General features: G+C 41.5%; 1 protein-coding gene across 1 annotated transcript in view; it reads right to left on the bottom strand.

Annotated features, from left to right (window-relative positions):
• Nucleotides 1-24812, bottom strand: part of Scfd2 (sec1 family domain containing 2) — a 319505-nt gene that overhangs the window by 195807 nt on the left and 98886 nt on the right. Inside the window, exon 5 of the mRNA XM_028859298.2 lies at nt 11968-12217. Within this exon, the coding sequence (XP_028715131.1) occupies nt 11968-12217 (250 nt within the window). The remainder of the gene's footprint in view (nt 1-11967; nt 12218-24812) is intronic.

Raw genomic sequence — 24812 nt, forward strand, 5'->3', positions numbered from 1 at the left:
ATGGGGCAGAGGACAAGAAATGGGGGGACAGCTAACTACGCCAGAAGTCTCCAGAGTCTAAAGGTGTGATTGTATGAAACACTAAGATGCAAAGCACAGCTCGCACGGACAGCTGCTACTCTGGGCTCTCACTGCACAGAATGCTTTCCTGACTGCATCTTCCACTGGGAGATGTCACGACTCCCCATCCCTCCATGGTCCGTGCTCTTCTCCGGGCAACATTCTGCTATCCAAAACAGGCCCTCCGTAACTGGCCTCACATCTGCGCTCTTGCAGTGTCACAGGAAACTCTGAAACAGAGTCCCAGCTTCCTTCCTTGTTAGTATTTACTGTTCAGTTAATGCTTAGCAAGAGCCTACTATGTGCCCGCAGACAAGATTAGCACTTGAGGTACAGGGGTGTGCAAAACCCAGGGAGTTTATGGTCCAGAAGGGAAGACCAGACACCACTGAAATTATTACACAACTACATAATAAAGCATGCTCCCTTTAAAACACACAGTAGGCTGGGGTGCACTGAAGCAATCCGGAGGGTGGAGGAGGCTGGTCTCTGGCTCTGTGGTTTGGAATGAGCTCTGAAGGGGTTAACTGCACTGCCCTGGAGAAGCATGGGGGTAGTATAAATTACTTAGGTAAGCACAAGACTTGTGGTAGGAACAAAGGCAAGGAAAGAAGAAAGCAGGCCCCAGAGGGAGGTGATCATGGAAAAGGATACTCTACTGCTCTGCAAGGCCCGGTACTGAGGGTGTGTTGCTGAATCCAGACACAGAAGACGCCCTGGGTGTAACACACTATTTGTAACTGTTTGGGGCTCCTCCCTACCCTGAGGAATAATATCCCAGATTTTTTTCAGCCTGATCATGTGTACTTTTACTGTTCTATTATTTTAGGAAAAATGTTGATTTTTTCCCCCCACTGTCAAATAGAAAGAAAAACAAGAGCCGATCAAAAACCCACAATATGGTGCTGGGCGTATAGCTCAGCGTTGGAAGGTTGCCTAACACCATTAAGGCCCTAAGCTTAATCCCTACACTGGGAGAGGCAGACAGGGGAAACACAGATACATTTTTTCCAGAAATATTTTCCTGATTTTTTTTCACACGTTAAATATGTGTTTAAAATAAATTTAGGCTCAAGCAGGAACTGCCAAGATAATAGCAATAGGAATAGCTAATGCTGGGTCCCCTCGTACACGGACCATCCAACCCCCTCCCCTCCCACCCCGATGGCTTTTGTTCTGCTGGTGGCTCTGAGGATGGCTTCCCAGACACACAGCAGCTCCCACACCTCCAGCCTGTACCTAGCAGGGCTGCTCCTCTGAAATGCCATAATCACCCCTAGTCAAAAGCCTTTACAAATGCCTGTTTCTAAAGAAGCAGATGATGTCATTCTTGTCTGGATTCCTGCTCCCTGGGAGAACAACTTGAAATAATCAAGAGAAGTGTGCTAACTCCTCAAGCACCCAGTCACCGAGGTGCTCGGCTCCTGCTTTCTGATTTCTCTCAGAGAGGTGTGAGATGAGGAACAGGAGAGACTGAAGCTGACAGCAGGGCAGAGATTAAATTTGAAAAATTAATAAAACTACAATTACCCACCGTATGGAAACCAGTTTCTGGGAACACAATGTAAAGCACTCTGCTGTTATTAACTATGAACATCTGTGTTGCTTCGCTTCCTACAAAACACAGAGGTGAAGGACATTAACTGTGACTATAGTTATTCCTGTGTTTGGTTTCCACGCTCACGAAAAGGGTGTGCATTCCCGGCCAGAAACGTATTCAAACACATGTAACGAGGAAGAAACCTTTCTTGGCCAGTGTCTAAATTCCTTGTGTGGTGTTGATATGCACAGGGAAGGAACCTCAAATCCTACACCACTGTGTGAAAAGAATTGTTCAGATTAAACCATACGTGATACAGATAAGGAAGAAAGAGTCTACTCATTTTAGTGAATGGTTTGGATAAAACCACAGCTCTAAAACCTAACACACTAACTCTTGTTGCATTAGAAAATGTAAATTGCTAATGAGCACTGCACCATATCAGCTTCCTGTTCCAGTTGGCTCGCTGTCAGCTTGGCAGTGAATCAAGAGCCTGAAGAAGAGGTGCAGGCATGTGTTTTGCTGTAAAAAATGAAAGGAATAAAAAAAAAGAAGGGGGCATTTTATACATGCTTCCATGAAAATCACCACCCTGCTTGGGACCAATTCAGTCCAGGTGCTAAGAACAGAGTAAACAGGCAACACATGAAGATAGACAGGCAGCCTCTTGGAGAATTACATTTCTGATTACATCTATAGTTATGTTTCAAAGCACAAGTCAGTGTGACTGTGCGTGTACACATACATGCCCCTTTCTGTGTCCAGCATGTTAGTCTTTCACTCTCCCATCATCCAGGAAGTCTCAGCCTAGAGTCTGTTGTATCGCTTTCTTATCATCCATCCACCCACCCACCCATCTGTCCATCTTTGCCTCTATCTAGCTATCATCTGTCTGTCTTATCTATCTACCTACCTATCTATCTATCTATCTATCTATCTATCTATCTATCTATCTATCTATCATCTATCTATCTTCCAACTTTGCCACAATTTTAGGTTGAAATGTTTGTATCTCAATGTTTTTCTTCACTGTCAATAAATATTAAGACACCAACATTCTCAAGATCTTCCTTCACAACATCACTTTTTGATTCATTTATCATGTTATATACATGTGATTTCATCCAAGGCATCCTGACTACAATAGACCAACTCCAAAACATGTAAAACACAATATTGACTGATACTGTCACCTGGCATTTATCACATTTCCTGATTGATTTTGCACCAGTACTTATTAAAATGTTAGGACGCTTTCTCTGAAGAGTGAGTTTACAAATGATTTAAGTTCTATTGTGATAATTAGGGAACAAATGAGAATCACTTTTGTGTTCAAGAAAGTCCAATCATAAACCATCTTAAGGAAATACCTGCCCTTCAAAAGCTTACACTCAAAGAATTATAAATAATTACACAACAATCACAATTATTAGAGCTAATTGAATGTAGAGGGGCAATTACAAGGTGCAAGAGGCTTTAGTCCTTTGTCCTTTCTCTTCCTCTTTCTCTTCCTTTGAGATAGGATCTCATCAGATAGCCTAGGCCTGGAACTCACTACGTAGCCCAGGCTAGCTTTGAACTCATGACCCTCCTGCCTCAGCCCCCTGAGAGCTGGGATCATAAGCCTGTTCCACCATGCCTGGCATTAGTTTCAGATATTATTTCAGTCAATACCTGCTCTGATGCTATTTTATAAGACACTAGAGCAGCAGTTCTCAACTGTGGGTCATGACCCCTTTGGGGTCGCACATCAGATGTTTATATTACTGTACATAACAGTAGCAAAATGTAGTTTTGAAGTAGCAATGGAATAATTTTATGGTTGGGGGTCACCACACCATGAGGAATTGTAGTAAAGGGTCGCAGCTGTACAAAGGTTGAGGATCACTGAATTAGAGAAATTCAGGCTGCATTCCAATGGGCAGATTGGGGAAGCAGGTTTCCTCCTCCCCATTGTGATATTTTCGGCCATACCTGGCCCCAACCAGAGCTATGCTTTCAAAACAACTACACTGGTATATTATACATTCGTTTAGTATTGGGAAATTTATACCATAGCTATTGTTTATAAAACCTAGTAAAACCTCTTTGTTAATTGTCAAATCATATGCATAATTATAGTCATTAGCTGCTTAACAATAGAGGTGTGTTCTGAGAAATACATCATCAGGTGATTACATCACAATGTGAACATCAGAGTTGACAACACAAATCTAGATGGCGTAGGTTACACTCTATATGGCTTCTTGATATAATCAAGAGACAATAAACATGAGACCCTCTGTAAACCCAAAGTCACATCTGCGGTCCATGGCTAACTGGAATGTCATGATTTGATGCGTGACAGCACTCCAGTTTATACTGTTTGCAGATATAAAATCTGGTGACATAGACAGTATGCTCCATGCATTTATACATGTATAAATATCAGCACAAGAAGATCTGTCCTAGTGTTATAATTAATTATGATTGCTTTATATGATGTGTCAAGGAAAAATGAAGTGCTTGAAAAATAATTTGTAGGGATCCCTTACGTTAGTGAGACTGCTTTGCAATAGGCAGCTCTGTATTTCTTTCTGCACAGCTCGTGATGTATTTTAAATATGTAGTAAACATTTTAAACTTCACTTGATATGGCTATTTAGTAATATGTGCTGTGGTTAACTGTTTTAATATGTTGGATAGTAAAACCAAATGTAACAGTTCCAACATTTCTCGGGGGAGTGATCGGGGAGCAGACATATGTTATTCATCAGAGTTGGCAACAGAAATCTTAGAAATCAAGAGAAGTGAGGACCCAGGTAGGGAAACGAATTGCAAGCTATGGTAGAAAACAACTTGATAAAGCTCTCTGTTTTGTTCTGGCAGGCCTGAGACAAGAAAGGAAAGCAACCTTTAGTGGAAGCGCCTGATACCTGCATGCCATAATACCAGAGAATCCACAGGTTAGAACCAATAAACAAGGTAAAACCTTGCATGGATTTTTTTATTAATCCCAATGAGTTCCTTTAGCTGTGTGTGTTGACTCTGTGGTCATGGGTTGGTACACTATCACCTATAATAATGAACTAATATTCTAACTCAGGTGTATGAAATTCAAAGGCCAATAATGGACTTACAGAATCACTCTTAGGGTTATTACCAAGCCAGAAGGAATGCTCAAGAGAAAAATTTGTAAAGTCTTGCAGTCTTTTTTAAATTGGAATGGTCTCCACAGGGACAGAAACATAGAGCAATGTATCATCTGAAATTTGATGTATTACTGAGAGAAACCTTTGAGATGAGAAAAGAATGCATACGTGATACTAAAAGAAATCTCAAAAGAGAGATTCATATTACCTCCTCTTTTATTTTTCTTTAACAATTCTCTGTTTGAAAATGCTTTATATTTTACAAGAATTACCTTCCACAAACCTAAGGAAAAAGTTTAATAAATCACAGTAGACCTGCAAATATGTGTGTGTTCATATATGAGGAGTAACACTGTTTCTAGATGATTGCTGAAGTACTCTATCTGGTGGACCTCAGCTGCAAGTCTTGTGTTTCTGCAGTGACACATGAAGCCAAAGCTGAGAACCATCGCCCTAATAATAACTCTAGACTGAAAATCCAGAGACAGACTCCAATCCAATTCCTGCATTGAACAGGATATTTAGGTGGTGATTTGAGGCAAGGCAGTTACCATTGGTTGTCTTGATTTCTTTGTGTGCAGAGTGAATATACAGGGGTAACTGCTGAGAACAGTTCCACTATCAAAGCACAGTAATACTTTGCCTTATGAATTCTAGGCATAAAAATCTAGGCAACTACAAAACCGCCAAAGAATGTGCCTGGATTTATTGGAGAAAGCAACTCTTATTAGTTCCTTTTCCATTGCTATGGTAAAGCCATACCATGACCAAACTTACAGAAGGAAGGGTTTACTTGGGCTCACAGTTCCAGAGGGATAGGAGTCCATCTCCACCACAGCTGGGAAGGTAGACATGCCAGGCAGAGCAGAATGCTGAGAGCCCCCATGAAGCTTTGACACCTCAAAGGCCTTCCCTGGCAACATACTTCCTCCTGCAAGGCCACACACACCTTTTAGACCTTCCCAAACAGTATCACCAACTGGAGACCAAGGGTTCTAACACATGAACCTATGGAAGACATTCACATTCAAACCTTCACAACTGAAAAATGAAAACATGGTGAAAATTGAAACTCTATTACTTTTGTTTTAGATATAACTCTTCGGTCCCAAAACATGTTTTTTTTTTAAAAAAAAAAAAAAAACTAGTAGTGCAATTGTGAAGAAATTACCAAAGAGAAAAGCTGGCACTTCAGGTATGCTTCACTGGAGCTGAGATGCCAATGTTCATGAAGAAATTATCACAGAGAAAGGTTAGCATTTTAGGTAGACCTCACTGGAGCTGAGATGCCCATGGTATGTTTATTAGACACGCAAGTTTATGGACTCTTACTTGTACATTCTTTGCTATTCCAGGGAGATATATATGAGTCTGCTTTTAACACTATAGTTTTATTACTTAGGATTATCAGCCAATACTGATGTCATCGCCTGGTATTACAACCAAATTCTGTCCCTAAGAAATCCTTTTTGGTCAGACTGGACTCAACAAAGGAATTCATTATTGACACACAACAACAACGACACATTGGGCACCAGGCTCTACGTCGGGCACTTGGGACATTTTAGCTCATGGGTTTTGACTACTACCTCTGTATGATGTGTTTTCATTATGAAGAAGTTGAGAGTCTGTGAGGTTAAATGATCCACAATTACTGAGAGTCAGAACCTAGACCTATTTGCACCAAGTTCTTGTTCAGAGTCTCAACACTTAATGCTACTGCTGCCCCAGGGTTTCTATGCTTGGAGAATTTAGAATAATGCCAAATAAAAAGATGTGTTCAATCCATATCGATAAATTGAAAATGTGATATAAGCCCAGGACAATATATTATTTTAGCATTTGAAATAAAAACAATTCCAATATTCTAAGTATAAAATGAGAACATGTGGATTATTACTTTACCTTAAAGTATATCATTTTGCTTTAGAATTTCCTGCCAAGAATGTCTATAGTGATAACTGTGGCAAATATAAGTTCCTACCTATTGTCCATTCCCACATTCCTTCGAACAGAAAACTTACTTTGTTGTCTCTGGATGAAGCTTTCATGAAAACTACTGGTTCCCTAATGAGAATGATGGTGGGTACAGATGCAACTAAGAAGTGCCCTCCCCTCTACCTTTTTTACTTCTTATCTAAACCCTTAGACAGGTGGTCTCTGGAGAATCCCCTACCTCAAGACTACAGTGATGGAACTACAGCTTCAGGCCACTCAAGAAGACCATCTCTAATCTTTCAAAGAAAAGCAAATCCTCATCTGTTAGGTTCATCAAGTGCAATGTATCCTGAGGCACTGAGGCTAAAACCCCTAATCCCATATTATCACAAGGGAGCAAAATAAATTTAACTGTGCATTATACTGTTTCTATAGTTTCACTGTGCCTCGAGCTTAAATCACAGAATTTTGAGATACTCAGAATCATTCATTCTCTCATTTTGCATTAAACTGAACTAAACAGACCTATTGCCCTATGACCTTGTATTTAAAGGCACCATAAAAACCCAGGGAAAATAAATGAATGAGTATGACAAAAACTAACCAAAAAGTTTATCCAAATTAGTTTTATGTATTAAAAGCCAATATGTTCATTTGCAGGAAAACAAGTAAAGACACTGTGTTAAGCTAAATAAGCCAAGCACAGGAAGACAAAAGACCTGAAAATAGAAGAGGGATTATTATGGAGGCAATGTGGTATGTGAGACTGAGTGGCAGAGGGTACACTTCTAGTGGAGGACAGAATACAAAGGAGAGTGGGCATAAACTACATTAAAACTCATTAATATGTACAACTAATGTGTTTTAATAACAGTTTCAAAGTGTGGTTTGCTCTAAAAGAATATGGAGGCTTTTCTTTCTTTTTTCTTGACTCAGTGCTTTCTAATCAATGTCTCCTAGATCAGTGGTTTGCTCCTAACAGGCCATAGGCCTATCAAGCTGCTGTCTTACCTCAGTCCACAGGTCAGCTTCAAGCCCAGAGTAGCTAATGCCCCCTACACCAGCTGCCTTGAACCACAACAGTCTGCCCACTCACGTCAGTACACCATATGTCTTAGGGCATCTATTGCAGAAACAGCTTAGGGAAGAGAGGGTTTATTTCATTTTACAGTTGTAGTCTATCATGGTAGGAAGTCAGGGCAGGACCTCAGGGCAGGCTCCTAGAGGCAGGAACTGAAGCAGAGGCCATGGACTAATGCTGCTTACTGGATTGCTTCTCATGGTTTACTCGGCCTTCCTTATACCATCTCCCCAAGAGTGACACACTATGCTCTGTGGGATGGACCAACCCCCATCTATCATCAATCAAGAAAATGCTCCACAAGCCAATCTGGTGAGGGCATTTTCTCAATTAAGGTTCCTCCTTCCTAAATGACACTAGCTTGTAGATGTAACCAATCGTCTTATTAAAATAAACACAGAGCCAATGTAAAAGAGAAAGCCGAGAGGTCAGAGCTCAGAGATAAAATCTTACCTCCTGCAGTGCTCCTAACTTCCCCGCCAGAGAGAGAGCTACTTCCTGTTTGTCTGTGTTTAAATAGTCTTTCTGTTCTGCCTTCTTATTGGTTGTAAACCCAACCACATGACTGCCTCATCACTGCCTGTAAGTACCGCCCTCCAGGTCTTAAAGGCGTATGTCTCCAATACTGGCTGTATCCCTGAACACACAGAAATCTACCTAGCTCTTCTAACCACCACGCTCTTGCTATGGCTCTAATAGCTCTGACCCCAGGGCAACTTTATTTATTAACATAAAATTAAAATCACATTTCAGTACAAATAAAATATCACCATACTAGCTTGTGTCAAGTTGACAAAAAAAAAAAAAAAACTAGCCAGCAAGCCATGCAAACATCTCTCTTCCTACATGCATCAGTTGTTAAGGTTTGAGGAGCTCAACCTATGTGACACATGCTAGCAAAATAATTATTTATTTACAACTCCAAATGGTTCTCACACAGAACATCATTTTATGCTCATCAAAATCACAAGTGATCAATAAGGACCGTGATGTTCAATATCAAGGCTCAAGGCCAGGGAGCTGCCAGCTAGCACCACATTGCTAGAAATGGCATGGCCAGAACTTTTAAATCACAGATTTCTGCATTCAGATCTTCTGCTTTTTTCGGTACACCTCTCTGCAGGACAACATTCCAAGAGCACACTTCAAAATCTGCATTACATTTCATTCTCTGAAGACAGTTCAAATGGATTTATTTTTCTTGTGGCTGGCAAGCGAACACTGAAGTATACAAAAACCCATATTCTCTTTGAACTTAGCAGGACTGAGGAAGCAAAACACCAACCAGCATAAGCAGGCCGGGCTAGTTTTCTCCTTCCAGCTTCCCAGCTCCAACACCCAAAAGTCAATCCTGGCTTTTTGGCATGAATAGCAAAGAGTTGCCCACCTCCCTAGAGATGTTCCTGGGAAGTACTTCTTTAAAAGAGTGCAGATTAAAAAGAAAATAGCACCCTGCCATTGACCAACATGTCCAGCTTTTGTTTTGTTTTACCAATCACAGTTTCTTAGCATCCTTCCCATACAAAGGAAGAATACAGAGACACAAAAGAAACTGTCAAAAATAAATTACATAATGAATAGATAAAAGAAAATATGAATTTTAAACATGAGCAATTACTGTCAAGAGATATTATTGAAATAAGCAGAATTACAGCTTGTTACACTTGCTTCTAAAAGCCAGCCAACCAATAGACTTCTATGGCTATAAGTAATATTGTAATTTATTACAGTGCAGAGAAAAGAGGATACATGCATAAAAATAGGGGGTATGGCAGAAATGTCCAACTATGTAATAGTGACGGATGAAAAGCAAAGGCAATATCTAACTATTAACCACAAGACTGGTTTTCTCTCCAGATGCTAATGGAATGGCTGGGCATACACGGCATGAAACAGTGTGGCGAGCAAGCCTGAGCTACAGCATGCAATGGATGTAGCAGTTACACGGGCTGGAAGCAGGTTTCATACCCCATGTCTAAAGACATGGGTTTCATATTCACAAAACCTGGAGTCAAATGCTAGCTCTACTAATTCACAACTGAGAAAAAGCAGCTTGGTGACGCTTTTAACAGAGAAAACAGACCATTTTGTTGTACTATAAACAGGTAAGACGGTAAAATAGTTGATGCAGAATTCTTTCATTGATTACTTATTTTCAAAATTATTTTCATTAACTACAAAATATCCATCAGGAATTAAATAAAGTCTGCTACTCAGTGTCAAGAAAAGCAAGCCTATGCCTTGGAGTGCTCTAAGCCCAGTACTGACAACTGGCTCCCTGTGAAAGCCACTAACCTTGGTACAGCATACTATGTATATTTGGAAGATAATGCATTTTTTGGATACAGGTTGAAGTATTCATTCCTAACAGGACTCAATCACAATTACTCTAATATTATGTGATTAAGTTTTCAAGCTGATATACAAATGTTACATTTTCCTTAGCAGCATCTAAAAATATAAATCCTTCTTTTCGAATATTTTCAATGTCATTAATAAAGATATGTCCATACTAATAAACTACAAATTTATCTTGAGAACTATAGTCCTTTGGGTGTATTCAGAAGCTGAGAGAGAGGGGGGGTGAGAGAGAGAGAGAGAGAGAGAGAGAGAGAGAGAGAGAGAGAGAGAGAGAGAGAGAGAGAGAATGTGTGTGTGTGCATTCATGTGTATGTTTTCCAGTGACCAGTTTACATATGCAAAAGTAATACCTTCTGTGCCACTTACAATAAATATTCCAAGTTAATATTGGTAAAAATGTATGCTTAATATTGTAAAAGAAAGGTTTAAGCAAAACTAAAAATTCCACAACTTATTATTTTTTAATTTTTTAAATCATGAGCTAACAATTTTTTCCTATACAAACATGAATTCACAGAAGTGTTTTCAAAGCAAGAAAATGCAATATCCTGAGCAAGTATAAAGAAACTAATAAAAAATGAATGGCGGGGTCAATGAATACCTTGAGTGAATATTGAGAGACTATTCCTAGAGCATTCATTACTTTAGTTCCAACAATAAACTGTCAACATACAAACGTTATAAAGCCTACCCAAACAACTGTAATTAGAACACGCACACTAGCCTTGTTGTCTGTCTCGGGAATTGCTCATTTCAACATCATTTCCAATGAAATTCCCCTAGCATCCAAATTTACTTTAAATCAAAGCTCTGTTCTAAGCATTGTATAAACCATATTAAAACCATTCTAAGTCAATATTTATTTCCAGCCAAACAAACACACGTAATGGCAGATTACAAATTCCACAAGTTCTACTTGAGTAGATTATAAACTGGCAAACAGGTTCCATTTGAGGCAAGGAAATGCTTCCCGTCTGTGGAAACTGAACGAAGTTTCCATCTCATCAGGGATTTGCTCTCCATAACCGGCCACAGGAAAGGTCAGAAGTGAGCACAAAATAAAACACACATGCACGGGACACTAAGATCTCCAGCACCATGGCCTGGATCAGAGGTGTCTCCATACTTCCCCCAGTGAGGCCCACAGGAGTCTAGAGGATGCATAATCGGCCTTACTTGAGCTTTTCTGAGCAGGGATGTCTTCATACGCATAAACACACACACACACACACACACACACACACACACACACATGTGCAAATTAATGAAAAGAAACTTGGACTGCTTTAAAAGTTTTCATGCTTTATGTATAGACTTCAATAACTTCTAGGCATGACTTATATCACTGAAATTAGCTTTACACCAATATAAACTATTGAAAGAGTCAATACACTACATGGGGTTGCTTTCATGATTGATAGCGCAGCTCTTACTGGAGGTGGACCATTATAATCTCTGATAATTGTAGATTCTCCCCAAACTTGCACAGCCTACTTTACTGGGAGGCTAGGGTGTCATTTGGGATAGTACTAATTAATTAAAATTCAAATGAAGTATAGCAGTCTCAAAATAATATTAAAATCCTGAAAAATGGTGATTTCTAATCCCAAGACAATGTAACACCTTACAAAACAATTTTTCTCTGAATATTTTGCTGTTTGACCAAGGCTTTGACACTAACAAACATGAATTCTGATAAGCACTTAGCAGACCATTCCACTACCACTACCAGAAAAGGAAACTACGGGAAAGACAGCTTGACCCTGCAGGTGGCTGGAGACAGTGGTCCCCTCCTCCTGAAGTCCTTGCTCAGAAGCCTGCCTTCTGTAGTCACAGGATATGTGTTCCCCACTCACCTGTGATTTTCTGTAGCAAAGGCGACAGCTCCGACTCCTCGGAGAGGACATGGGCCAAGGCCTTCTTCACCCTTTCCTCGGCTTCGCTCAGGTCTTTGTCCATCGTGAGCTCTCCGGTGACAGAGTAAATGTAGATGAGGAGGATTAGCAGTTCCTCGGGGCTGTAGTCATCGCTGCTTCTCTGGCTCGGGGACTTGATCATAGGGAGCAGCTGATTGAGCACCCCAGTCCTGGTTGAATCCCCAAGGCTCTGGAACAACAGCAAGGACAGGAAGATATGTCAGCCCTCCACGAAGACAGAACTTGGTTCCAACCGGTTCAAAGATGGCCTGCAAAATCTGTATGGTACTTGTTGGCCTCACTGTCTTTCATGCCTGTGTTTATTAACCCTGGCTAGACCACTGCAAGAAATCTGGCATTAAAACTTTTATTCTGAAAAACCTATTTGATAAAATGGCAAATGAAGTCACAGGCCCTTTGATAATGATCTTAGTGTGCCTTGAGCAAATAAGATGGTGATTTCTTAGAAATAAAATGTAAGTGGTTCAACAGGCAGGGCGTGGAACTCAGTGGCAGAATGCTTACGTAGCACACACAGGCCCAAGGTTTGAGCCCCAGGTCTGTGAAAAAATGTCAGCACTTTGAAAACTTGAAATCTAGATGAAAATGTAAAGCAATACAATTTGAAAAACAAACCTGGCAGATTATCTATTCAAAGGAATGATGATGCTCCTTTAGCAGATTCTATCTATTCAATGAGTACTAAGGCTCCTTAACAGAATTTACACATTCAAAGGAGTGCTGATACTCCTTTAAAGGAATCACTGTCTTACAGGACATCCTTTCTGATATCTTCTGTGTTGGCAAACATTGGTAAGAATATTTATACCAACCAGAGGCCATTTCCTGCTAAATCTGACAAATAGAATAATGGCTCAAACTGGGCAATTGAGGATGGGTTCAAGATTTCTTTTGGTGAATTTGAAGGTAATTTACCATAACTTCTTTTGTTTGTTTGTTTATTTATTATGTATACAGTGTTCTGTCTGCATATATACCGCAGGCCAGAAGAGGGTGCCAGATCTCATTACAGATGGTGGTGAGCCACAATGTGGCTGCTGGGAATTGAACTCAGGACCTCTGGAAGAACAGCCAATGCTCTTAACTGCTGAGCCATCTCTCCAGCCCTCACCATAACTTCTGAATATATATTTTTAAATTTTCTTCACTTATTTTTATGTGTATGGTGTTTTACTACATGTGTGTGCACTATGTGCATGCTGTGCCCACAGAGGCCAGAAGAGGGCATCTGATCCCCAGGGACTGGAGTGAAAGATAGCTGTGAGCTTCCATGTGGGTGCTGGGATTCAAACTGAGGTCCTCTGGAAGAGTGGCAGTGCTCTAACCATTGAGCTATCTCTCCAATCTACCACCTCAAATAAAAAAAATGGTTTTAGTTCTTGTACCAACTTCTTAAATGACACTAAGAAGATACTTTCAGGAGTCTTTACATGTGGTAAGAGTATCGCATTGCCGGAGTTACTGTGTCACGGAACTACACATATCTTCAGCAGGGATCTTGAAGTTTTGGGTATTCACTTTAAAGGTCAAGTTATCAGAGCTTGAAACCTCCATCATTCATTTGTAAGTACCCTGAACACCTACTGTGTTGCATTAGTCTAGTCCTGAGAAACAGAGCAGACACAGTCTCTATGCTTGCAGTTTATGTCAAAGGGGAAACCCGATTGAAAAACTGAGAAAGGAAATGCTGTGATGCAGAATACGATGGTGAGTGCTACAGAGGAAAGGGAGCAGGGAAGGGGGGTGGAGAGACTGGATGACTTCAGGGTCTCATCACTCTTCACATGGTAGACGCCACAGCAAGAGGACATGGGAACGGAGGAACCCTGCAGAGAAACCCTGCTCATTAAAGAAATAAGCAGATAGATGCAAACGGTTGAAGGAATTGCAAGGAGAGGGCCACCCCAAAAGAGCTCTTCTGGCTACTTCTGCTCAAATTCAGACAGATCATGTCAAGGTAAGATTCGGAATTTTATTTTGTACATACAGAAACAGCTTTTACCATTTATTTCTAATATAATTATATGTTTATGGCATATTATGCAAAAATAAAGTGCTAAGTCTTTGGATTGGATAAGATAAAAATGGAAAGGACAGAGATTTCACTAGCACATGGCAACAAGTACAAGTATATTCACCCTTCACAGTATCAGGGGCAGAAAGGTCTGCAGGACCCCTAGGGGTGGTGTACAGCTCAGGGTGGAGCCCCCCGGGGTGCCCTGCTGCCAGGTGCCCCGTCACTTAAGGAAAGGAGCCATGTGGTTGGCCTGTCCAGAGAGAGTCCCAGAGGCTGCAGCTTGCCTCCTTGTTTCTCGCTCCATGGCCAGCTTCTTCGTGGATGGTAAGAAGCAGATTCCTGCCCTGCCTCCCTTCCCATCTCCTAACAGTCAGGTGGAATACAATGTGTCTACCCTGTAGAAGCCCTGCACCCTCAGAGAAGAAAGCCTTGGAAACCATGGGTCTGAAGGGTGAGTCAGGGCAGGGGACTCCTTTGTAAAGATGTACTTGCTAGCATCTGCCCCTCAGGCCTGCATTTTCAACTCTCTGGTCTATGATATACGCTAGAGAGAAAAACCCCTCAGTAGAGACACAAGCATGAGTTCCATTGTTCACACCAGCAAAATGACATTCAAAATATGCTTCAAGCATCCCAAGAAGGCAATAGTTAGTTGGTTTGATACAAAGCTAAAAGCAGTGGGCAGTTACAAAGATGTGAGAATTATGGGAAAATAAAAATGCCCCATTTTGAAAACCTAATTCCAATTCTGATTGTTCTATTATGTAGTTCCTTAACAGGATCTCTCCGTGTCTAAACGATATGATCTGATTAGAGCAGTGATTCTCAACTTGTGGGTCATGACACCCTTGGCAAACCTCTATCTCTAAAAATATTTACATTATGATTCATCACAGTAACAAAAGTACATTTATGAAGTAGCAAGAAAAAAATTATGATTGGGGTCAGCACAACATGAGGAACTGTGTTAAAAGGTCATAGTACTAGGAAGGTTGAGAACCACTGGCCTAGAGGATGGCAGAGCAGGAAGGCACATTATTCCAGGCTCTCCATTTACTTCACTACAGACAGCAGAAGGCACTAAGTCATATTCTTAGTGTTACCTACTCAGTAAAATACAGACTGCCCCCCCCAAAAAAAGAAAAAAAGTAGCTTTACCACAGATAGACAGAGAACTTCAGAAATAACATGAGAGTGTGTGTGAAGTAGGTGGGCTGATGTAGTTCAGCTCTGTTCCGTGGGGTGACCCAAGAAGCACGGCACCTTAGTGGCAATGGACACACCCAGATCTAGTCTCTGCTGGTTTGCTTTGGTAAAAGAAACCAGGAATCTCCAAAGAGGTGATCAACACCAAGGCTATGGGAGGAAAACACAGGATGAGCCTGGAAGATCTTAGAGCCCCCCACTCCCACACACACAAAGAGATTAGGAATGTGTCAAAAGGACCCACGAGCCAATTGCAAGACTTCCCAGATGACCACCGTCGGGATAATTTTAAAAACAACATAAAGTAGCATTTTAATATAACCTAAAGTACACAAAGACATCCATCTGTTCATGTTGCCATAACTGTGGCTGAGCTAGGGCTAGAGGACAGCTCCGTCAATACAAGAGCCCAAGTTCAATCCCTAGAACCTGTTTAAAGAGGGAGGTGGATTCCCTGAAGTTAGAGCCACCTGACCTAGGTGCTAGCAACAGAACTTGAGTCCTCCAGAAAAACAGCCAGCACTCTTAACCACTGGCCATCTTTGCTAGCTTGTTGGGCAGCTTTTGATGCCTGCTTCTCCTCATAGGAAGAAAGATCAGCGATTCCCCAGATTGAAGCCTTCTTAAAGCAAAAGAAATAACTTCAACAGGAGTAACAGGAATGTGTGAATAATGTAGCATTTGAAAGGATCTGTGCCATAGGCTGTATGACCTTAGGGAAAACGTCTAGTATTCCACATCTCAACTTCCCCATTTAGGAAATAAAAATGCCTGACTTTTAGGTGGCCCCATTACACAGACATGCATTTACATAACACTGGCACAAATTGCTTCAACCACTCTGCTTCAAAAATGAAGTAACCTCCACAATAGGGCAGTCTTTATAGAGACTCAAACATAACTGTTCTCTGAGGGCGCTAACTTTGCAGAACACATTTGATATCATTTAGGAAGATACAATAATGGCCATACTTCACCAGGCTGGTCTGTGAACTTAACAACAGCGAGTCCCACAGCAGTGCCTGGTATGTGGCATCATATTCCGTTACCACCACCCAGTGCCCGATGCTCTCCTTTTCTACTCAGGACTAGTTAAGAAAGCTGGTGTGAGAAAGACAGTTTCTCACCCTAGTCCACCCTGACCTCTGGCTCTTCCACCTCCAGCCCACTCTTCCACCATGGTCCCTACACCTTGAGGAGAGATAATGTGAAATAGATATCCCATGTATATCTGAACACTCCAAAGGCATTTATTCTCTGCCCTTTGACCATGGTGAGTTTCTGTGCTAACCACTGCCCACTACACAAAGAAATTTCTCTGAGAGCTGCACTGATCTATGGTCGAGGAGATAGAAATTAAGTTTGATATTGCCCATTTAGCTAAATAAGAGTAGTAGTTTAACTAGTGTGGTCTATAAGCTTCCTGTCCAAGAGTTTTTTGTTTTTTGTTTTTTTGGGTTTTTTTGCCAGATTTATAGTACTAGGCATGTGAACCTTAAATCCAATACCCTATAATGTTCGTGTCACTATGGTACTCTTGGACTATGCATTCTGTGAACTAAAATAAACTATAATAAAAAAAAGAAAGCTGGTATGGGAATGGCACATGTTCCAGAAAAGGACACTGGCAGTCTCAGAGGCGAGAGGGACAGTCGACAAACATGGAGTGTCAAGAGTCTATCATGGGACTTCACTTCAACAGCCAGTGAAAGGCCAAAGAAAATCAAATGTTACAAAATGCTGCTATTGAACGCGACGAGCATGGCAAACCATAGCCGAGGTGGAGGGCTTTAAAAAATGGCTTCTTTGTAAAGCAACCGGGATTAAGTTTCCCATTCACCTTGACATGAGCAGACCTATTAGTAGGAGGCAGAGGACCTGAGCTGTGGCTAGGGTGACAAAGCACCTTGTTATTTCTGCAGTCTGGGCTCTTGTTTTTCTTGAATCAGTCCCCAGCAACTCCATACAAAGGCCTTCTTTAAAAGGCATGCCCTTAGAAAAGCTGACTGTGAAGTCAAGAGCTGGTCTCTGTTCTGGCATGAGGACCATATTCCATATGGCAGCAGGCTGGTCCAGGCTGGCCCCACACCTGCTCATCAGAGAGCAGAACCTGCAGACTCTCAGTGGAACTCTGAACCATTAGCAGAGAACTCCTCTTAGCAAGCCTCAGTCAGTGTACAGGCTGGTGAGATATTACAATGGGCGTCTTTGAAAAGGACCCAAATACCTTCTGTCTCCAAACAGTACCAGCCAGAATTAAAACCAATCTGTTATTTTGGACAGTTTTGAAGGAATCTGAATTTCCTTTTGTACACTTCAGGCAAAATGTAAAAATGTAAAATAATTCATTGATATGCCCAAATATCAACACATTGTGCACATAGATACAAACACCAAGTAAGTACATCGTTTAATTAATTGTAAAAGTAATTTTATACAACAAAGAACCAAGTGAGACACAGGCTACAAGGGACTCCGAGATGAGTGGAAGGAGGAGTAAACAGCCACGTCATAAGAAAGTTCTCAATAGAGGCATCTACATTTGCTTTGGGAACACCCAAACCCTGAGAGAGGCACATGCCAACTGGGTTTTAAAGAGCCCGTATCCAATGTGAGGGAGGAACAAAGCTCTGAGAAATGAATTATAGGGTAGGATCCTTCCTTCAATAAATATTTCATGTACATCTACCAAGAACGTAGGCTAGGCAGAACAACACCCCCCTTCCTGGAGTCAGTGACTACGTTACCACATGGGGGCAGACTCTGCAGACGTGACGAAGACTGTATGGTAGTCACTTTCATCACTGATCAAAAGGCCGTCCAGAGACGGCACAAAAGAGGACAGTTATTACAGCTGACAGTTGCAGGGAGGCTTCCATGTTTGGTGTGTGGGAAAGCGTGAGAGCAGGAGCAGCTCAGTCCCTGGCGGCGGCCTGAGGCAAAGGCTGTTCACATCGTGGCAGACAGAAAGGAGGAACTCGAGCTGGACGAGGGGCGGGTATAACCTGTTCCTAGTGACGACTTCTGCTAACACTAGCTGCACTGCCTTCAAATCGTGCCATGAGCTGAAGATCCAGATCTGAAGCAGGAGTCTGTTGGGGACATTCCAGTCAAACCATAAACTATTATGCCTGGTTCAAAAGAGAAACGAGCTTCCCAAAGAAACATTTTCCAAGGTCCAGATGCACAAGCACTCAGCAGCCTGGGGCTTTCAATATGTGAGGTCTTGCCCTTAAGAAACATTCCGTGTTTCCCCAGTGCAAAATATGCCCTTCTCTCTAATGCAGCAAAGCCTCACAGTTATAGCTGCATTACCTGTGCCCACAACTGTAATTGTACTTATGTTCTTTTGCTTGCCAGGTGCCATGCTTTTAAAATCGTTCTGTTCTGTTTTTGGTTCGGACTCTCACTATAAACCAGGCAAAAAGTAGCAAACAATAACCATGCCACAGCATGAATATTATGCTTTGAAATCTTTATCTCCCAAATAAATCAATCCATTATTTCTTCAATGTGTTCATTGTCAAATTTTCAGGACATGGCAAAATATAGCCAGATTATTTGCCAGAAGGCCTAAATCCAAATAGGGTCCACATTCCCATCTGAAACTTCATGAGCAATCTTTACCTTCTGCATTTCTATTGGTAGTCTGGTCTTCTGGGCGCCCATCAGAACACCCCATTAAGAAAAGCTTCCAGGGACTGGAGAGATGACTCTGGTTTAAGAGCACTTGCTGCTTTTCCAGAGAACCTGAAATTGGTTCCCAGCACCCAAATCAGATGGCTCACAACCACCTGTAACTACTGTTCTAAGGAATGCAGTATCATCTTAGGGCTTCCTCAGGTTCTGACACATGAGAACACAGTCATACATAATACAACACTCTCTCTCTCTCTCTCTCTCTCTCTCTCTCTCTCTCTCTCTCACTCACTCACTCAGTATGTGTGTGTGTGTAATAATTCAAGTATTGAGGCCGAAGAAACGGCTCAGTAGTTGAGAGTACACACTTCTCTCTCTCTCTCTCTCTCTCTCTCTCTCTCTCTCTCACACACACACACACACACACACACACACACACACACACACACACAAATCTCAACAAAAGAAAATAGAAAAGCATCTTGGAGTTTCTCTAGCCTATATCTACAAACTCCTCCACACTTCTGAAAACCAGGTAAAACGCCTGACTAGAACTACGCGGTCAGGTTCATCATAGCAGCAAGCCTACAGGAGGAGCTTGTGTTATAGGCTAGTCACGCTAAGCAGACAGGAAGCTGCGAGGGCAGGTTGGAACCCATGGTAGTTAGAACCTTCAGAGACCCACCCCTAGTGTCTTCTTCCAACCAGGCTCTGTGTCCTAAAGGTTCCACGATTTTCAAACAGCACCACAAGCTGAGGCCTCATCATGAAAAACAAGAGCCTGTGTGGGCATTATAAGGTCAAGCTCTAACACTACAGATCTTGAGATGTGGCAATGATCCTACATTATTTGAGTAGGTCCAACCTAATCACAGAACTTCTTAAAGGTGGGGGCTTTTCCCAGCTATGGCCAGAGATGAGATGATTCACAGATGCAATAATATTGTCCCTGAAGATTGAGGAGAGAATCCATAAGCCAAGAATACAGAGGCCCATTGGGAACTGGGAAGGAAAAGGAAACAACCTCTGGAGAGGAATACATCTTGATAACATTTCATGCTAATTCAAGAAGATCTCCAGAATTACAAATTAATAAATGTGTGTTTTGAAGTTTGACGTCCTTTGCTACAGCAGCAATAAGAAATTAATGTAAGAGTTCTGTGAGGTAGAAAATGAGAAGCTCCATATTAGAGCATATAGCTCTCACTGAGAAACTTGCTTGTGATAGGGTGTGATAGTTTAAATGTTTGTCTTCTCTAAAACTCATGTCAGAACTTAATTGCCAGTATATTAGTACTAGGGGCGAGGTCTTTAAAAGGTTGTGTTGTAAAACTAGCCCCCTCAGGAGTGAGACTAATGCCATTATAAAAGGCTCACACCTGGCTCTTGCAATGTCCATCACAGCATGATGCAGCAAAAAAGCCCTTCACAGATGCTAATACCTGGTACCAGACTTTGCAGGCTCCATAACTTTGAACCTGTACCAAATTCTATGCATTATCTTACCCAAGGCTAATTATTCCATTGTATTAGCACAAAATGAACTAAAACATAGGAATCAATAAAACAATTGTCAAATGATTAGATGGACAGCATGAATAGATACCTCAGTGGTATTCAATTCATCTCTGCCCTTTAGGGAACAGTGAGAATCTTCAGGGAAATGATAGAAAGGAAAGGCATAGAGTGACCAGAATTCAAACTCATGTAAATTGTCTGTTACTAGTCAGCCCTGAATCACAACGTCTGAGAAGCCAACACTCATCAGGTACATGATTATACAGGCTTTCTAAGTGGGGTCCAGAGACTCCTGAGGTCCCAGAGTCTCTTTCAAGAGGACCAGGAGTTCAAACATACTTTTAGAATAATACCAAGGCATTCCTTGCCTTATTTGAGTACACAATGGCACTAACAACATAAATGTATGGTGAGTTAAAACTGATGAACTTGGAGTGGGTAATAAACACCTGTAATCTCAGTCCTTGAGAGACTCAAGCAGGAAGTGGGGGAGTGGAGGAGAAGGAAGAGACTTCAACCATATTTTTAACAGTGTATATGACAAAATAAAAACAATGCATAAGCCAGCCCTTCTGTACAATGACTTTTCTCTAGGCAAAGCATTTTGCAAAGGATGAAGTGGGAACTGAACTAATCGCTGGTCTTGTGCAATACCGTTGTTCTTGGAATAATGACAGAGATGGCACTTACTAAGACCTCCTTCAATAAAAGGCATTCGGCATTAAAAAAAAAAAAAAAAGCCAAATTACAACGCAGTAACAAGACTTCATGGGAGAATCCATGCCACCCAGCCAGACCTCCTCCAAGAATATAGAAAGCATTCAACATTGTGTAAAACCCTGTAACAATGCAGGATTTTTTTTTCTTTTGTTCTTTCTCTGTTGTAGAATATTATTTTAAGGTGTGTTACTTTTTTTGTTTATGCTGCATTTGTTTAACTCTGTGAAGCTGTGTTACTGTGTCTGTCTAAAACACCTGATGGTCTTATAAAGAACTGAATGCCCCCCAAAAAAAGAAAAAGAGAATGAAAAAAAAATAATGTCTATGGTTAGTATTTTGCTTTGTAAACTTTGAATAAAACACACACACACACACACACACACACACACACACAGACTGGGGCACTTGGCAAACAACTGTGATCAAGTGAAGTGCTGAGTACGGTGGCAGATGCCTATAATGACAGCTTCTATGAAGCCGAGGCAGGAGTGATGCAAACCTAAACCTGGCCGACAACACACAGCAAGTCAAGACCAGTGCGGGTGCTAGCAAGACCTTGAATGAAAGGAAACCAACAACAAAAGAAAACAACTGATAGCTTAGCTTCGAGGGAAACTTCCAGTTTTGGAAACCATCCACCTGCTATTGCCGGATTCTCTATTCTTACAGATTTTTCTGATCAGTCAGTGGTGACATTAAAATGTGAATTTTGTTTTTCAAAATTGCACAATAAAATGTATGAACATCTGTAAGGTCTATAACTGTTAGGGAACCAAAGCTTCTAAAATCAGGCATAGGAGAAAAAAAAAGTCCATCCAAATAAAGGGCAGTGGTTTTATTTTATTTTTATTTATTTTTGTTTCGTTTTGTTTTTTGAGACAGGGTTTCTCTGTGTAGCTTTGCGTCTTTCCTGGATCTCGCTCTGTAGAATTCAAAGAGATCCGCCTGCCTCTGCTTGCCAAGTGCTGGGATTAAAAGCATGTGCCACCACAATAGGTGGTTGGACTTATAATTTTAAAGTAACACATGGAAATTTTTAAATGTTCTGTTTTAACAACCAACACAGTCAATATTATATTTAATAATTTGAGTAACATTCTAAAGAAAATTCATCTTTTCTATTCTTTTTCCCTTCCTCATAACTTAAATGGTAAGCCAGCTGTTGCCATGTTCTTGGAGAAGAGGGCCAAGCAATAAGGTAAAAAGAAAATGGACTTCCTGGGTCAGAGTTCCTCAAATGCAACATGTATATAAACAACCTGGGACTCCTGCTAAATTCATCAGGCCTGAGACGAAGCCTGGTGAGGCTGTCTCTCTAACAAGTTTCCAGGTTGATTTCAATGTCATTTGTTCATCCATGGATCCCACTAGTTGGGTGGCATCTATAATGGGCCACCCGACTCTTTCTAGACTACAGCACAAAAGTGACATAAAGAATCCTGCTCAAGTCACCGTGTGGCGTCTTTTAATTCAGTACTCTACCACTGACTGCTAACTATTAAAATTGACAGAGGTATCAGCTCTGTATTGACAAATGCATCAGCTCTACTCTAACTCCCCACCCCCTCCCCACCCTGCTGCAAACCCAGCCAACAGCCTATGGGACTTCTCCTGGACATGTAACCAGCAAATTGAATTCAATGGATCTACAGCTAAATTCATTCCCTCACACACTGTGGTTTAACCTTCTGAACCATTTCATTGGCCCCTGTGTCTGCACGTGCTCACCTCTTTATACACAATGTGTTTCCCCTTTTCCTCATTTGCTCTCAAGCTCCAGCTCAGGCACTGTCATCTCTAACCTCTCTCTGGATTTGAGTTCAACGCGCCTTCCGACCTGCTCTTGGGGCTCTGTCCCTAAGCTGCTGTGTGGTGCCATCATCCTCCCCAGTTAGAAATTCAGCCAGTACTGGAGTTCTCCCCTGTCCCTGCCACATCAAATCAGTCAGTGAGTGCTGATGAGTTGACGTATGCAGCCTGTCTCCTCTGCTCCTTCTCCTGCTGCCCACGTTGCAACTATCATTCCTCCCAGGCATGAGCTAACCCATTCTATAATAAAAACATGGAGTTCTCAGACTTATTTAATGGCATGCATGCCTTTTACCTTCTTGGCCCTAATTAACTGTTCAGCCCATCCATCATGAATCTTTTCCTCACAGACTGTGGTTTAACCTTCTCACCCACTTCCACTTGCCTCTCTGTGTTTACACAAGCTTATTTCTTTGTATAGAACATACTTTTCCTTTTTCTTCAGTTGGTCTCAAGCTTCAACTCAAATACTATCTTTCCTAACCTCTGGTTTTGAGTTAAATGTGTTCAGTTTATGATCCTAGAGACGCTTTTAGGTCTTCTTAGGTCCTTTTACCCTGAACTTCATTACCCATCTCCAGTTGCCTTCTAAGAGAAAAAAAAAAAAAACATAAACTAAGCATACAAATGTAGACTATTTCAGTCCTCCTAATTGCCCTAAATCATAGGTAGTACTATTTCAGAAGATCCAGGATGCCAGGTATGAGCTTGTTTGTGTGTATGGCAGATACATGTGTATGTACTTGTATGTGTGCATATTTGTGTGCCAGTGCATGTGAACTTGGAAGCAAGAAGTGGCTGTTGTCTTCCTCAATCATTCTCTGACCACCCCACCTCCTGCCTTCCTTCCTTCCTTCTTTCTTTCTTTCTTTTTTTTAAAAAAAAAAAAAAAAAAAAAAAAAACAGGGTTTCTCACTTAACTTGGAGCTTGCTGATTGGCCAGACTGATTGACTAGCAAACCTCTAGGGATGCTACTATTTCTGCCTCCCCCATGGTGGAATTAGAAGGAAGGCCAGCTTTTTACATGGGTCATAGGGCTCCAAACTCAGATCCTCATGCTTGTTCAGCAAGTACTTTACCGACTGGGCCATCCTCTCAACCCTGAACTGGGATCTAGCCCACTACTGTCCGGCCCACATTTCTTCTCCAGTGTTCCCCAGTCACAGAGAGAGCAAAGTTTGTGGGAAAAGAGAATCTAGACCCTTGGGAAAGGGAAGGTTGCTCCAATGATTTGAGCTAAAACAAACAGTCAAAGGAGACCGACTCATGAGACAACAGATGAATGATAAAGTTAAGGGCAGCGGGAGATGAATATAAGCCGGCAGAGGTGAGACATTGACCTATGATTGCCCAGAGCCCCTTGGCAAGGCACAGGACTAGCTGTAGAACCTTAACCAAGGTGGTTCCGGATTTAAACATTAAAGTGCACTGTGACTGTGCCATGTTTACCTCACTCCCTAGCCCTAGTTACAAGCAGCTAAAGTCATTCAAAAGCCCCTCAGACAGAAGATAGATCTGGTTCCGAGTTCTATCATATAACAACATACAACTCGTACTTTATAAACAGCACAGAGTTCTACATGTCAAGTCAGCAAGATAATTCAATATGGAAAGACACTTGCTACCAAGCCTGATGGTTCACATTTGATCCCTTGACCCACATGGTGAAAAGAGGGAACCTATTCCCACAAGTTGTGCTCTGACCTCTACAAGTGTGCCATGGTACATGCTCTATCTCCTCCTCCTTTTCCCTCCCCACTCCCCTTCTCTCTCTCTCACACACACACACAATGAACAAACAAAATGAAATAAATAAATGAATAAATGCAGTGTTCAATGTGTGCTTACCAGTAT

Source organism: Peromyscus leucopus, chromosome 10 (assembly GCF_004664715.2).
Source record: "Peromyscus leucopus breed LL Stock chromosome 10, UCI_PerLeu_2.1, whole genome shotgun sequence".
Taxonomy (NCBI): Eukaryota; Metazoa; Chordata; class Mammalia; order Rodentia; family Cricetidae; genus Peromyscus; species Peromyscus leucopus.